General features: G+C 40.1%; 1 protein-coding gene across 6 annotated transcripts in view; it reads left to right on the top strand.

Annotated features, from left to right (window-relative positions):
* The window catches only part of Nbas (NBAS subunit of NRZ tethering complex), a 283,532-nt gene that overhangs the window by 42,982 nt on the left and 224,735 nt on the right, over nt 1-15,815 (top strand). For all 6 annotated transcript variants that reach the window (XM_052186094.1, XM_052186091.1, XM_052186093.1 and 3 more), the window contains exons 11-12: nt 5,311-5,379; nt 10,396-10,524. In XM_052186094.1, the coding sequence (XP_052042054.1) occupies nt 5,311-5,379; nt 10,396-10,524 (198 nt within the window). The remainder of the gene's footprint in view (nt 1-5,310; nt 5,380-10,395; nt 10,525-15,815) is intronic.

Raw genomic sequence — 15,815 nt, 5'->3', positions numbered from 1 at the left:
TGGCTTTTGGAAAGGCAGAAAGGAATTAAAGGTGGAACTTTTCACAGACTTATCCCAGAAAGTGACATCATTTTTGTTCATTCATCAAACTAACTACATGACCCCTCCTAACTTGAAAGAAGATTGTAAGTAGTTTTAGGTGTGCCCATAATTATGAAATCATTTAAGACTGGTGAATGCTAATTATGCCCATCACATTGGCTGCACTGAAGGGGAGGGGGAAGGGGGAAGGGGGAACGGGAGGGGGAGGTTACAGACTTGTACTTAGTTCATACCTGATGTATAGTGAGCAGTTGTGTTTGTTTAGAATGAGGGGTGAAAGAAGGAAGCTATAGCACAAGGTAAGGGCATATATTAGGTTGCTTGTTTTTATAATGATTTTATTTGGCTTGCTATTTTTCTAAAAATATATTGATCTAAAAAGTAATCTTCTAAAGCAGAGAATGGCTTGGTGTTGAAAAGATTCCCCCAAAAAAATAAGTAATAAAAAAATTTGGAAAAAAAAAGAATTAACAGACTCTTGAATGATTAAAAAAAGCAAGAAAGAAATGATTCCCAAGAAAGTGCTTTTGAAAGGAAATCTTAGGCATTTATAGTAGTCTTCCATTAGTATTATTAGAATTGACTGACATTGGAATATGTAATTATGATTTAATCCAGCAAAGTAATTCTTTTAAAAAATGATACCAATTTACTGTTTTAAGTGGCCCCAAACCTTAATTCAGCTGATATTCGCAGTTCACATCATGGAGTTCTGTTTTTTCTTCCATTTGTGATCTATGCCCCTGCCCTCCCACTTGGCTCTGTTCTCTTCAAGCCTAAGTAGAAGGCAGGCTCTGTTATCACCCACCTGTCTGTCTCAGCCCTGCACTGTAAGGCGGAATGGAGTGACAGCTGAAGGCAGGCAGACCGGCCTTGGATTGGATGCCTGGGCTCCTTACAGTAGCGACCCTTCATTATGTTAGGTGGTCTTCATTTCTGACTTATGACAGTGTGACTCTTATCTTTATCTGCCCCAGACAAGATAGGGATGTAGGGAGTCATCCTACATCGTGGACATTTGATTTTATGTTTTTGTAGGAATGGGCACAATATTTCATATTTGTAAGAATTTTTTAGCCCTGTTTTTCTTTGACTTTTGTAACTTTTCAGTTTTATGTGAGTTAAATCAAGCAGATCTTGGACACAATCACTCAAATTTGCCTAAACAAGTATGATGCTCATAGCTTATTTTCAGATGGTTCAAGTTATACATTAAAAAAAAGCATTTGCATATTCAGAAAAGCAAACTCAAGTAGCACAGTGTCAATCACTGGGCAGTGCAGTGAGAGATGTGGAGTTTCGTCATGTGATCACCTTGTCTTTTCTGTAGCTTGAGATTTGTCCAAATGTGAGAAAGGGACAGAACTCCGGGAGTGTGGAGGGTACAAGGAAAGAGCAAGTGGGCACTGAGCCTTTTCGGTGCAGCAGCACTGAAGGCAGTTCTCTGAATGCTGCTACCCAGCCGCAGACCTTTCCCCCTGGGCTCCTTTGTGTTCTCGGGGCCTTCTTTCTGAACGCAGTATTGGAAAGCACTCTGCTGTGTATAGTCTTCCTTTCTCAAGCCCATGGGGGCTTTGATATTTACTTCTTTTAGGGGAAAATTGCTTGTCCACTGACAAAGTAAGTGAGGAAAAATATTGAATTGCAGATTGAATGCCCTTCTGTATGATTGACTTCTTGAAATGCTGCAAATGTATTTTGATTCCATTAGTAGCTTTTAAATGTGTCTTGCAGCTAATCTTACAATCCTTCTGTAGAGCCTTTCTCACCTCAGAGTAATTTGAGGTTGCAGCATTTGTCTCTTTTATCAGGTGCTGGGTGCTGCACTTAGAGCTCCCTTTCTTAGTGCTTGCTGCAGGTTGCTAATGTGTTAGGCAGGCATTGATTGGAAAAATTTCGATCACATGTTTATTCCAGTGTCCCACAAGCTGGCAGGTTATAAATGAGACAGTGCAAAATGTAATATATATGTATGTATGTATATATATATATATATATATATATATATATTAATCAGTGTTTCAAGGTAAATGGTAGTGTTCTATTTATTCATAGCTCAACATTGAATTATTGCTCCAACGTATTAGGAATATAAAGATACTAATGTAGGGATCTCCATGAGTGAGTACAGTAAGCTATAACAGTGCCCAGTCAGAGCTCAAGGAGCAGAGAACAGGTACAGGCTCAGAGTCAAAGGCCTGAGGCTGAGATTCTAGGCCTCCCCCCCCCCCCCCTTGTGTATTCAGGCTTTGCCAGGATCCAATGAAGCAGCTAATGTGAAGGCAGTTCTTAAGACAATATACACGGTGACCGTTGTTCTCTCCTTCGAGCTTTAAGATCAGAATTTAGATAAAGAATAGAAAAGTGAACAAAAGTCTGCTGAAGTTTTGTTACTTCATGGTCCTTTGACCAATCCATATTCTCCTATGGAAACAATACAGTCATTTTGAACATTTTGTTTCTTTGAGAGATCTTCCTTTACTGAGAAGATGGCTGCAATCAATACTTCCATGAGATTCTTCTGCTTGCTGTTTGCACAGCACAGTGTCTGTGTGCAAAGTCCCTGTGGCTACTGCCCAGCACTATGCTGTGCGCCAGGTCTTCCTCCCTTGTTGCTGCTGGCCGACACTTCCCAGCACTTCCTCTTCTGGCCTTCCCATTCGCTGCCCCCCTCCCTTTGCTGGCTTTCCTCTCTATTCCTGTCAGTGGCTCACACATCATCCTGCTGGTTCCTCCCAGGCGTCGAGATCACAGACATGGTGATGCTCTTTGCTGTTAGTTTCTTTCCTTGAGAATATATCGGATAAAAAATAAAAAGGAAATTTCCCTAGGTAATATCCCCTGTAATCCTTTTATCATAGTAACATCTTTATATAAAAAACAAAACAAAACAAAACCTTTTTGTTAACTTTTCTTTGTAGTTACTGTGTTTTAAGTTTTAAGGCCATTAAAAAGTGTTTCCTATGTCCTTAAGTTCTTGTTTAATCACAATAAGTTCTACTTAAAGCATTATTTTTACTTAGGCTTCCTGGTTGTTTCCCAGGGCTAATCTACCCTTGTTTGTCTTTTGATTTTCTTTTCCCGTAACTTTATAGAATTTGTTGAGTTTTGTGTGTGCCTCTGATTTTCTACAAGATCTTTACGAATCTTTCTCTAGTTCATTGTAATGATGCTGAAATGTTTTCCAAAATTCCGAGCTTGGTGTTTGTTGGTAGAGTGAACTCCGAGGGCTGTAGCTGCTCGTAGGTAGCCAGGGCTCTGGGCTCTGCAGACAGAGCTTCTCACATGCCCTGCAGAGCACTGTACTTCTCTGCTTCTTCCGTCCTTATGACTTCTGCTGGCAAAATGTGCTTCTTCCCTTTACATTGTCAGACTGTTCCTTCAAAGCACAGTGCCGCTTCTGTCCCTCCCTGCCGCCCATGGCTCGCTGGCATGGCTGCTCTTTCAGTGTCTCCAGACACTACATAGACTGTTTTGGGTTGTGTCTAGATAGACCCTTGCCTTCCTTGCTAGTGTCCCTTGCTGTCCTCCTCGGACCCTGCAGAACTTTCCCCATTGCCTTTCCTCGCCCCTAAGCAGCAGCAGTGGACATGACAAACTGGGATTCAATAATTTTTCTCTTTTTATGTAAAATTATTTCGAAAGTTATTATTATGAGTAGTATTAGCATTCTAGCTAGGCTGGTTGTTTGGTTCTCATGTACATTGGTTTCTTTCCCTTGTATTTTATTGTTTTGAAGGGAATATTGGGAGAGTTGTAGCGAGGCCATCGCTGATATCTTCAGCCCTTTAGAAGCTCCGGTAGTAGCATCATTGCTAGCTTTACAGCATAGCAAGCCCTTTTGCTCTCAGATGATTTATGTATATGTGTGTTTGTGTAAGTTTATATCCACCATCTATAAGTATGTGCAGTGCCTGTGGAGGCCAGAATGTGTGACTGCTGCAAACTGAGGCTGGCTCCTCTGCAGCAGCAGTAAACACTCTTGAAGCACTGACTTTTTTTTTTTTTTTTCTGGCTCCATTGCCTTGTCTTGAGCTTTTGAGACATGGTGTCCTACTTAGCTTAGGCTGGCATGGTGCTTGGTATGTAGTGGAGGGCGGCATCAGACTCATGACAGTTCTGTGGCAGTCCTCAGTGCGATGGCCATGAGCCACCAGGGTTAGTTAGTGTCCAGTTCGCTTACTACAGTATGGGGGGCAAATTCTTCCAGTGCACAATCAGTCGTTTTAAAGCTTGCAGTTTAGTGACCTAGGAAAGAATTGCTAGGTCATATGATAGTTTTGTTTCAGCTTTGAAGATCTACTAAACTTTTCCACAGTGGTTGTACTATTTTATACTTCACAAATCAGGGAATGGCAGCTCCAAATTCTTGACATTCTCAATAACACCTTTTCCCTTCCAAAAATTATAGTCACCTCTTTTCTTGTTTTAAATATTGGTTTCTAAGTGTTATTTTTCCCATTGATTTAGAAAGAATAGCTTCAGTTCCAAATGAATGACATTACTGTGGAAACTTTTGAATTTTTTCATGGTGATAGTGTCAACCTTAGTCTCACTTGAAAACATGCACTGATTCTGGTTTACCTACACTGCGTTAGACCTGTTATTTGCCTACTGATAGAAGTATTTGATGGTGCTTATCTTGTAAGCCCTTACCGCTTGGTAGATTCTCCTGCCTCATCAGAATATCAATAAAACCTCCCCCCCCCGCCCCCACATACACACACACTTGTAGCTTTTACTCATTTGTTTAAATTTTGAGAGAGTCTCACCTGCCTCTGCCTCCTGGATGCCAGGATTACAGACAGACTGTCTGTCTGTCTGTCTGTCTGCCTGCCTGCCTGCCTGCCTGCCTTCTGATCTATCTATCTATCTATCTATCTATCTATCTATCTATCTATCTATCTATCTATCTATCTATCATCTATCTATCTATCATCTATCTATCTATCTATCTATCTATCTATCTATCTATTTATCATCTATCATTAATATGATTATTTTAAGTTAATTCACTACGGGGACACTTGCACTCGGTACCACGTTGAAACCGCACATGTTTTCTGTTACATTGGATGTGTAAGAGACTGGCCTCACTCACACAGCGCTCATGTCTTCACTGAGCCACAGCTTCAGCCCCTCTGGTGCTCCTCCTACCTCATATTAAAAATACTTGATTTGCCGCGCTTTTTATTTCTTGATAAAAGTTTTTTTGATAATGAAAAACATTCCATTAACCTTTCCTTATATGATGTATTAATTTTGTAGGTGCCAAAGACACTGGGATTATTAAAGCTGTTAAGTGTCAAGTTTTACACTCGCCAGGGACAAGAACAGGTAATGTGCATTTGCTTACCTTCTCTTCTCAGACTCTTTCAGTAGAGTTCTTCAGGGTTAAAGTGAAGTGAGTGATGCGTGCATTAGTCAGGCGTCCTGTCAGGCTAACCACGTACCAGGCACACAACAGGGGCGGACAAGCTCATGGATTCCGAAGTTTGCATCCATCAGGACAAAGGGAGCTTGGGGAGCAAGATGGTTTACTCAGGGCAGCTGGGAGACTGGTGGGGTAGCTCACTTCACAGTGGGGTCAGGCCGGGCGGGGCAGAATCAGAACGAGGTACAGTGTTTTTCCTCCAGCCAGGCCTCACCTTCTACAATTTCCACTTCTTCTAATTCCGAAACTGAATCTGTCTATAGATTAGACCATTTAATAAGTTGGAGCCTCTGTGAGCTAATCCTGTTTGGGATAGCTTTGCACTTTATCTGATCAAGGGAACCATCATAAACCTTGAATGATTTCTAGATCCCCTCCTGGGTGTATGTAATAGTAAGTATTTATAGAGAAATTTCCTGAAAATTTGTGTATTTTAGTTGTACTAATCTTAAAACAACAGAATATAAATGGTTCTCTTGGAGGATGAATATATAGTCTGAACAAATCCTTATCCTACACACAGTCTATCTCTACTGATTTCTTACTTCAAAAATTGTATGAAGTTTTTAGTCTCATCCATAAAATTAAGAAATTCTTTCTCAGGTGTGAGGTTATTGATTACCTAGTAGGAAAGAAGCCATGCTGATCTTTGTTGGTAGGAGCAGTATGGCTGCAGGACAGAGGCCTTGGCAGTGCCACTGAATGTATATAGCTGGTCCACACAGCAGCTGCCTCTGAAGGAGGTGGGTACATTGTCTCTCCTACCACATCTCTTAGGAGGCTCCATCAAATCTTACTCTTATCTTTGGACGAATGTAACAAGAGTTCTGTTGCTACGCTAGTATCCAGTATATTTTAAGTTTTAATTAATTCTCTCCATTGACATTCATCCATTCAGCACAATCATGTATTCTGGATAGAATGGTCATTCTAAATCCCTGTAGGTTTGAACAGTAACAGTGCCCTTGTGTCTACAAGATCTCTGATCTGTAATCCTCTGCACATTTACACGAGTTTCTAGTTGGCCTTCTCTAGTTATTTCCTGGAGTTGCTTTCAATTTGCAGACAAAGAAGCATGTGTGAAACTAAATGAGCTGGCGTCTGCCTTGATGTTTGTTTTCCTAATGTGCTGTTGTCTGTGTTGGTGTTTATAGCACTATGCTGATGTTCAGGGATATTGGTTCCCTTTTTCCTTTGCATTCTCCATAATGAGTTCTAAGTACTTGCTCTGTACCTCTAACAAGGGTTCTCTGTTGCTGTTATTTTTGTCCGGCTGACTATACACAATAGAGTTCAGAGCCTTAGTATCCCATTTTCAAGGTGGGTAATGTGCGGGACATTTCCGCAAAGCCCATGGTGTGATGGGGCAGGCCCAGAAGCAGGGCCAAGCATGGCGAAGCAGGGCAGTAGCACGCACTACCACCAACTGAAGTGCAGCATCGGAAGCACCCAGCTCTTGGTGTGGTTTGGTTTGAAACCTCTCTTGAGGAGAGGAAGTTCCCAGGCGGGAAGGAGAGGCTGGGTGTTCCAGTGTCAGGGTCAAGTGTGACCTGCTGTCAGGAGTGGCTGTGCTGCCATTGGGAGAGACTGATGGCTCCACAGCTAGAGAACCCACAGGCACTGGGATTTGGCTTTCCAGGTTATAATTTCCAAGTCCTTATGTTTAGGGCGATATAATTATAGCAATATTTGGAATATAGCCTATCTAGGGGATTGATAGTTTTCATTCTTTGCTGTGCTATCTTTGATTCATATTAGAAGTATGTGTCAGCTGATCTGATGTCTTAGGAGGAGGTGTGAGTCTGTATGGCTCGTACCAAGAGAGCGAAGAGACCATTCCTTTGTACGGTCACACCACCTGGGAGCTCCAGTTGTGTGCTGTTTCTGCCGTGCGAACGCTTATTCTTATCAGGCGGAATTTGCTCTTCTGTCAGAATTCATTCTGCCAGGATCCTCTGTGATTGAGCAACACAGAGAGAAGCTATTAATTTCATTGTATTTTGATCCTGCATTGTGACACACTGTCCCCAAATCCTTAACTTTTCTGGACTTTGAATATTTCCATGCTTGTGATTTTTGTGGTTCCTAGGTGGTACATGCATATGGGACTGTTAATTGCTTCTCTCCCTTGGCAGATTATATAATATTTTCTAAAACCATGAAAGGTATACTGCAAGGAAAAGATGTTCAGTGCCACAATACCTGGATCATATGAGTCCTGTGTCCTTAGTTATGACAAATTAAATTTAATAAATTTTATATAAGTAAAAAAAAAAAGAAAAAACACACTTTGAATTTAATATTCTAAACCTAGTGCTTTCTAGAAAATATCTGAATGTTATGTATGTTATTTGTACCTAGACATTTCTATTTGTAGCCTGTAGGTTTTTAGTGCTGTAATTTCAGAGCTGTTGGGGCTTAGGGAGAACCTAAGGATTTCTTTTTATTGAGAACGAAGTAGCAGGTAATTTCACAGGATCTCACAGGAAGCCCTATGACTAGCGTGATAATGTCTGTTTTCTTGATTAAGAAGTTGAAACAGCAATACAAGTGGCCTGGCCAGTATACTTAGCCAGTCGTGACAGATTTAGGTTTGTTCTTAGAAGACCTTTGATAGGTGGCATTTTTGACTTCTCTGGCTGTGGAGGGAGGCATTTGCTGGACAGTTGAAGAAATAGAGAGCAAAGTGTGTTGTACTCAGGAGGAGCCAGACCGCAAGTTACAGTGTGCTCTGGAGGGTAATCTGCTCTGCCCTTAGAGAAAGTAACTGTTATACAGAATACAGCTGCTCCACAGCAGTTACACTTTCTTTAAAGATGTATTCTGAGGCAGGAGGATTGTTAGTGTTCTAGCTCCATCTTGGACTAGAGAATAAATGTCTCACAAATGAAAAGGAAACAGAACCTTTTTTACAGCTATAAATGCTTTAACATGATCTGCCCTTTGCTGTGAACCATCCAGCTACTGTTTGGTTCATTTTTTTGTGTTTACTTGTCAAACTTTAAATCAGTGACTGTCATATTGTAGACACTCAGTTGATGTGTGATGGTTAGTGATCTCTTAATTTCTTTGTGTTAACGATAGGACCAATAATTAGTAGCTGGATTTCAGTTTGTTTTGTTGGCAGGTATTTATAAGGTGTATTTATAAGATGTGCGCCTGTGTGCGTGCGGGTGTGCATGAGTGTGTTCCTGTGCTCATTCCATCCTCATGTGTAGGTCAGAGGACAACAGTGGCTGTCAGTTCTTGTCTTCTGCCTCGTTTTACCAGAGGATCTGGTTGTTATTCACCACTGTGTAAGCCAGGTTACCTGGCCCAAGAGTTCAGAGACTCCAGTCTGCCTCCAGGCTTGCTGCAGTAGCCTAGGATTGCAGATGCATTCTACCAGGCCTGGGCATAGGTGGGTTCTGGGGTTCAGACTCAGATCCTTACATTGGTGAGGTAAGGACCTTTTCCCACTGAGTCAGCTCCCCAGACTTCCACATTCATTTAAAAATCATGGTTTAATGTGCCTGTATCTCATATGGCTCTAAATGACTAGCTTTGTTTGTGCTGGATGTGCCTTAATACTGTAATAATAACTAGAATTAGTCATATATTTTAGTGGAACTGGCTTGGAGTTTTTTTTCTCAAGACCTTTTTTCCTTCTTCATATTTTTATTGAGGATGGCTGTCAGTTTGAAAGATTCCTTTCTCTCCCTCCTTCCCTCCCTCCCCCTTCCCCTCGCCCTTTCTCCCCCTTTCTTCCCTCCCCTCTCCATTCCTCCCTCCCTTCCTTTCCCCCTCCATAGAATATTCTTTACTCTAAATTACACTAGACTAAAATAAATAAACTTAAAAGAACCACCACTTGGAGTCAAATTAGGGTCTCCTAGATGCTAGCCAAGGGTTGGGTCCTTAGCGTCTGGCCAGCTTCCTGAGGGCAGGGTTTGTGTTTGTTTTACTGCTACCATGAGAGTGTAGATACAGAATCTGGCATGCAGTATTTATTGTTCAATATGTAATATTCAGTAAATCCATGTGGAATGTTAGAGGAACTTCACTTAGAAAATTACATTTTATTGATTTGACATTTCTTTCTTTAAGAATATGTAGAAATTCAGAACATTTTGAATGTACTCACTGGTATTCAATACTTTTATTTGATATCTCTTGTACAGTTGAAGGGTGTGGGTAATGGAAAGCACTCATTTATAACGTTCATATAGGTGATAAGCACCTGAAGAAAGTGGGCTGTTTTAACCTAATCTCAGTACAACACTATTTAACATCACAACAGTCCCTTTTCTTAAGGAAGATTGAAATTTTATTACAGTACTTGAATGAAGGTACAAGCCCTACTTCAAATATTGATGCCAGTAGCAGAAGACTTTAATTAGTGCTTTTAATTAAGAAAAGATCCAATGGACATTTGAGCAAGTGCTTTAATGTAAGCAGGAAGGTACATGAAATTGTGTTGAGCCAACTGTGGGCTAATGACTTCATGAAATAGCTTTATTGAAATCTTACAGTCACCTTTTAGTGATTTTTCTGGTCCTTATTGTAGTCACAGAATTGTACAACCATCTGAGTCCCAGTTTTAAAAGTTTTTTTTCACCTTGAAAAAAAAAAAAAACTCCTTAATCATTACTCCCAAGTATGGGTGTATATTTCCAAGAACTTATAATCTATTAGAGCAGAGCTAATTAAGCTTGCAGACGTGGGTCTGGGCTAGAACGTAAGCCGTAACAGTGTAAAGTAGGCGAGAAACTGACAAAGCGACAGTGCTGTCCCTCGGCTGAGGCACAGCGAGCTTGGTGTGAGATTGGTAGTCCTCACCATGGCGGCTAACATGTGAACTTGCCAAGCACCGTTTTACTCCTGAGAGCTCTTTCTATCCACAAGTCTTCTGTGCTTACCGCCACACTGTTCCTACACAGGACGGAATTTTCAAGATGAGCCTTTCTCCTGACGGCAGCCTCCTTGCGGCAATTCACTTCTCAGGGAAGCTGAGCATCTGGGCCGTTCCATCTCTGAAGCAACAAGGAGTCTGGAGTCAAGAAGAGCAGGTGCGTCTGCTGCTAGAGCCACTGTTGGGTTGTGGACTGGCAGGGGGAATCCATATTGTTGATGCTTTCTGACCTACACAGCCATTATTTTCCTCATCTTTCCAAATCCATGGTAGTCTTAACTCAAATTATAGTATCAACCGATAAGGACAAGGCACTGAAGAGCAGGTTCTGTGTGTCAGTTCTAGCTTGTCATGGGGTGCACTCTGCACACTGAGTAGGTTCTAGGGCGCTCTTTGTTCTTTAATGCTGGAAATAAAAGTAGAATGGAGATTCCAACATTTCTTTTTTTTTTCTTTTTTTTTTATTCGATATAATTTATTTACATTTCAAATGATTTCCCCTTTTCTAGCCCCCCACTCCCTGAAAGTCCCTTAAGTCCCCTTCCCTTTCCCTGTCCTCCCACCCACCCCTTCCCACTTCCCTGTTCTGGTTTTGCCGAATACTGTTTCACTGAGTCTCTCCAGAACCAGGGGCCAGTCCTCCTTTCTCCTTGTACCTCATTTGATGTGTGGATTATGTTTTGGGTATTCCAGTTTTCTAGGTTAATAACCACTTATTAGTGAGTGCATACCATGATTCACCTTTTGAGTCTGGGTTACCTCACTTAGTATGATGTTCTCTAGCCCCATCCATTTGCCTAAGAATTTCATGAATTCATTGTTTCTAATGGCTGAATAGTACTCCATTGTGTAGATATACCACATTTTTTGCATCCACTCTTCTGTTGAGGGATACCTGGGTTCTTTCCAGCATCTGGAAATTATAAATAGGGCTGCTATGAACATAGTAGAGCATGTATCCTTATTACATGGTGGGGAATCCTCTGGGTATATGCCCAGGAGTGGTATAGCAGGATCTTCTGGAAGTGAGGTGCCCAGTTTTCGGAGGAACCGCCAGACTGATTTCCAGAGTGGTTGTACCAATTTGCAGCCCCACCAGCAGTGGAGGAGTGTTCCTCTTTCTCCACACCCTCTCCAACACCTGCTGTCTCCTGAATTTTTAATCTTAGCCATTCTGACTGGTGTAAGATGAAATCTCAGGGTTGTTTTGATTTGCATTTCCCTAATGACTAATGAAGTTGAGCATTTTTTAAGATGCTTCTCCGCCATCCGAAGTTCTTCAGGTGTGAATTCTTTGTTTAACTCTGTACCCCATTTTTTAATAGGGTTGTTTGGTTTTCTGGAGTCTAACTTCTTGAGTTCTTTATATATATTGGATATTAGCCCTCTATCTGATGTAGGATTGGTGAAGATCTTTTCCCAATTTGTTGGTTGCCGATTTGTCCTCTTGATGGTGTCCTTTGCCTTACAGAAACTTTGTAATTTTATGAGGTCCCATTTGTCAATTCTTGCTCTTAGAGCATACGCTATTGGTGTTCTGTTCAGAAACTTTCTCCCTGTACCGATGTCCTCAAGGGTCTTCCCCAGTTTCTTTTCTATTAGCTTCAGAATGTCTGGCTTTATGTGGAGGTCCTTGATCCATTTGGATTTGAGCTTAGTACAAGGAGACAAGGATGGATCAATTCGCATTCTTCTGCATGCTGCCCTCCAGTTGAACCAGCACCATTTGTTGAAAAGGCTATCTTTTTTCCATTGGATGTTTTCAGCCTCTTTGTCGAGGATCAAGTGGCCATAGGTGTGTGGGTTCATTTCTGGATCTTCAATCCTGTTCCATTGATCCTCCTGCCTGTCACTGTACCAAAACCATGCAGTTTTTAACACTATTGCTCTGTAGTATTGCTTGAGGTCAGGGATACTGATTCCCCCAGATTTTCTTTTGTTGCTGAGAATAGTTTTAGCTATCCTGGGTTTTTTGTTGTTCCAGATGAATTTGATAATTGCTCTTTCTAACTCTGTGAAGAATTGAGTTGGGATTTTGATGGGTATTGCATTGAATCTGTATATTGCTTTTGGCAAAATGGCCATTTTAACTATATTGATTCTACCGATCCATGAGCATGGGAGGTTTTCCCATTTTTTGAGGTCTTCTTCCATTTCCTTCTTCAGAGTGTTGAAGTTCTTGCCATACAGATCTTTCACATGTTTGGTAAGAGTCACCCCAAGATACTTTATATTGTTTGTGGCTATTGTGAAGGGGGTCATTTCCCTAATTTCTTTCTCAGCCTGCTTATTCTTTGAGTATAGGAAGGCCACTGATTTGCTTGTGTTGATTTTATAACCTGCCACTTTGCTGAAGTTGTTTATCAGCTGTAGGAGCTCTCTAGTGGAGTTTTTTGGGTCACTTAGGTAGACGATCATGTCGTCTGCAAATAATGAAAGTTTGACTTCTTCCTTTCCAATTTGTATCCCTTTGACCTCCTTATGTTGTCGAATTGCCCGAGCTAGTACCTCAAGTACAATATTGAAAAGATAAGGAGAAAGGGGGCAGCCTTGTCTGGTCCCTGATTTCAGTGGGATTGCTTCAAGTTTCTCTCCATTTAGTTTGATGCTGGCTACCGGTTTGCTGTATATTGCTTTTACTATGTTTAGGTATGGGCCTTGAATTCCTGTTCTCTCCAAGACTTTAAGCATGAAAGGATGCTGAATTTTGTCAAATGCTTTTTCAGCATCCAATGAAATGACCATGTGGTTTTGTTCTTTGAGTTTGTTTATGTAGTGGATTGCATTGATGGATTTCCGTATATTGAACCAACCCTGCATTCCTGGAATAAAGCCTACTTGATCATGGTGGATGATCGTTTTGATGTGTTCTTGGATTCGGTTGACAAGAATTTTATTGAGTATTTTTGCATCGATTTTCATAAGGGAAATTGGTCTGACCAAAGGGCACAGAGAAAGTATCCAAATTAACAAACTTAGAAATGAAAAGGGAGATATAACAACGGAAACTGAGGAAATCCAAAAAATCATCAGATCCTACTACAAGAGCCTGTACTCAACACAACTGGAGAATCTGGAGGAAATGGACAATTTCCTTGACAGATACCAAATACCAAAATTAAGTCAGGACCAACTAGACCATCTAAACAGTCCCATAATGTCTAAAGAAATAGAAGGAGTCATAGAAAGTCTTCCAACCAAAAAAAGCACAGGACCAGATGGTTTCAGTGCAGAATTCTATCAGACCTTCAAAGAAGAGTTAACACCAATATTCTTCAAACTGTTCCACAAAATAGAAACAGAAGGAACACTACCCAATTCCTTCTACGAAGCCACAATTACGCTGATACCAAAGCCACACAAAGATCCAACAAAGAAAGAGAACTTCAGACCAATTTCCCTTATGAACATCGATTCCAACATTTCAACAACAGTAACAACAACAACGTCATCATCAACAACAACTACGACCCCAAGCCAAAAAAAAAAACACTCCCTCCAAAACAAAAACCAACAAACCAAAACAAACAAACAAACAAACCAAAAAAACCCCCAAACAAAAATCTAAATCAAACACATTTTAACAATTTTTTGGTTGTAAATGTTAAAAGGATTAGTTTTCTTTCAGGATCTTGCATCCCTTTTAAGGGTAGCTATACTTAGGGTCTGAGGGCAGTGGGCTTCTGTCCCTATAAGGGACATGGAGAAAGATGGGACATTTTTATCTTTTAATTTCTTAAGATAACAAGTTTTAAGAATTAGCTGATTTTGTTCTTGAGTAACAGGTAAACTCAACCATTTTAATTTATATTCATAATGAATTAAAAATTAAATTTATATAAGGGAAAAATGGGGAGGCATGCATTATGACAGAGAAGAAGAGATTTGTTATTATTGTTCTTTAAAATGTATTCATATCCTGTAGATGTATTCATTTTCTTTTATGTGTATGAACATTTTTTTAACTGCTTATATGGATATGCACTGTGCATGCTTGGTGCCCACAGAGGGTGAACATGGGCATTTGCATTTCCTAGAACTGGAGTTAAGGATGGTTATGAACCACCATGTGGCTGCTGGGAACTCAGGTCCTCTCCAAGAGTAACAACTGCTCTTTTTTTTTTTTATTAGATATTTGCTTTATTTATATTTCAAATGGTATCCCCTTTCCACATTACCCCTCTGAAAATCCCCTTTCCTATCCCCCCCTCCCCCTGCTCACTCTCCCCGCCCCTAATTTCCTGACTTGCATTCCCCTATTCTGGGGAATCGGGCTTTCATAGCACCCATGGTCTCTCCTTTCACTGATGTCTGAAATGGTCGAATTCTGCTACATATGTAGCTGGAGCCATGGGTCCCCCCTTGTATACTTTTGATTGGTGATTTAGCCCCTGGGAGCTCTGGGGGTACTGGTTGGTACATATTATTGTTCCTCCTGCAGGGCTGCAAACCTCTTCAGCTCCTGCAATCTCCATCAAAATTCCAACTCAATTTTTCATAGAGTTAGAAAGAACAGTTTCCAAATTTATCTGTAATAGCAAAAAACCTGGGATAGGGAAAACTATTCTTAACAATAAAAGAACTTCTGGCTGAATCACCATCCCTGACCTCAAGCTGTACTACATACAGAGCAATAGTGATAAAAACTGTATGGTATTGGTATAGAGACAGTCAGTAAGATCAATGGAAGAGTATTAAAGAAATGAACCCACATACCTATGGTCACTTGATCTTTGACAAAGGAGCTAAAACCATCCAGTGGAAAAGAGGCAAATGGTTCTGGGTCAACTGGCAGTCAACATGTAGAAAGACACAAATTAATCCATTCTTTTTTTTTGTACAAAGATATATTTTATTAGAGAAAAAGAATATTGTATTGTATTATCTCTTGTAAAAATTAGAATAGAACATTTTGTTAAAATGACTAGACAAAGAGAAATGCTATATTACATGTGGGTTGCACAAACAAAATTTCTAGGAGCCTGAATAACACTTTGCTTACTGAAATATAATGAGGATTATGATAGTCGTTTCCTTTTTAGTCTTTTTAAATTAATTAATACATGCATTATGGGAGCCAGCATGATGCTTTGGTCTATATATGCATTATACAGTGATTCCATTGAGCTAATTAAACATATCCCACCAACTTAACATTTTGATGGTGAAAATGTTAAATGTCCATTTTAGCAACTTAAAAATATATATTACATTATTATCCATTGTGGTTACTATATAATATAATAACAAAAATGTATTTTCCTACTATAATTAAGACTTTTTTTTCATTCTATTAAATTTTATTAAGTATCTGTTAGGTACTTTAATGTACTAGTTTATTAAATGTAATATTTTCCACTTTACATGTAAAATGTAAATCTTCAACTTTATCAAATAATGTTTATAATTCCACTTTCAGTCAACTTAGGAATACTTTTATGCCTACCA

Source organism: Apodemus sylvaticus, chromosome 6 (genome assembly GCF_947179515.1).
Source record: "Apodemus sylvaticus chromosome 6, mApoSyl1.1, whole genome shotgun sequence".
In the NCBI taxonomy this organism is placed as follows: domain Eukaryota; kingdom Metazoa; phylum Chordata; class Mammalia; order Rodentia; family Muridae; genus Apodemus; species Apodemus sylvaticus.
This window is presented reverse-complemented; position numbering and strand designations above follow the sequence as displayed.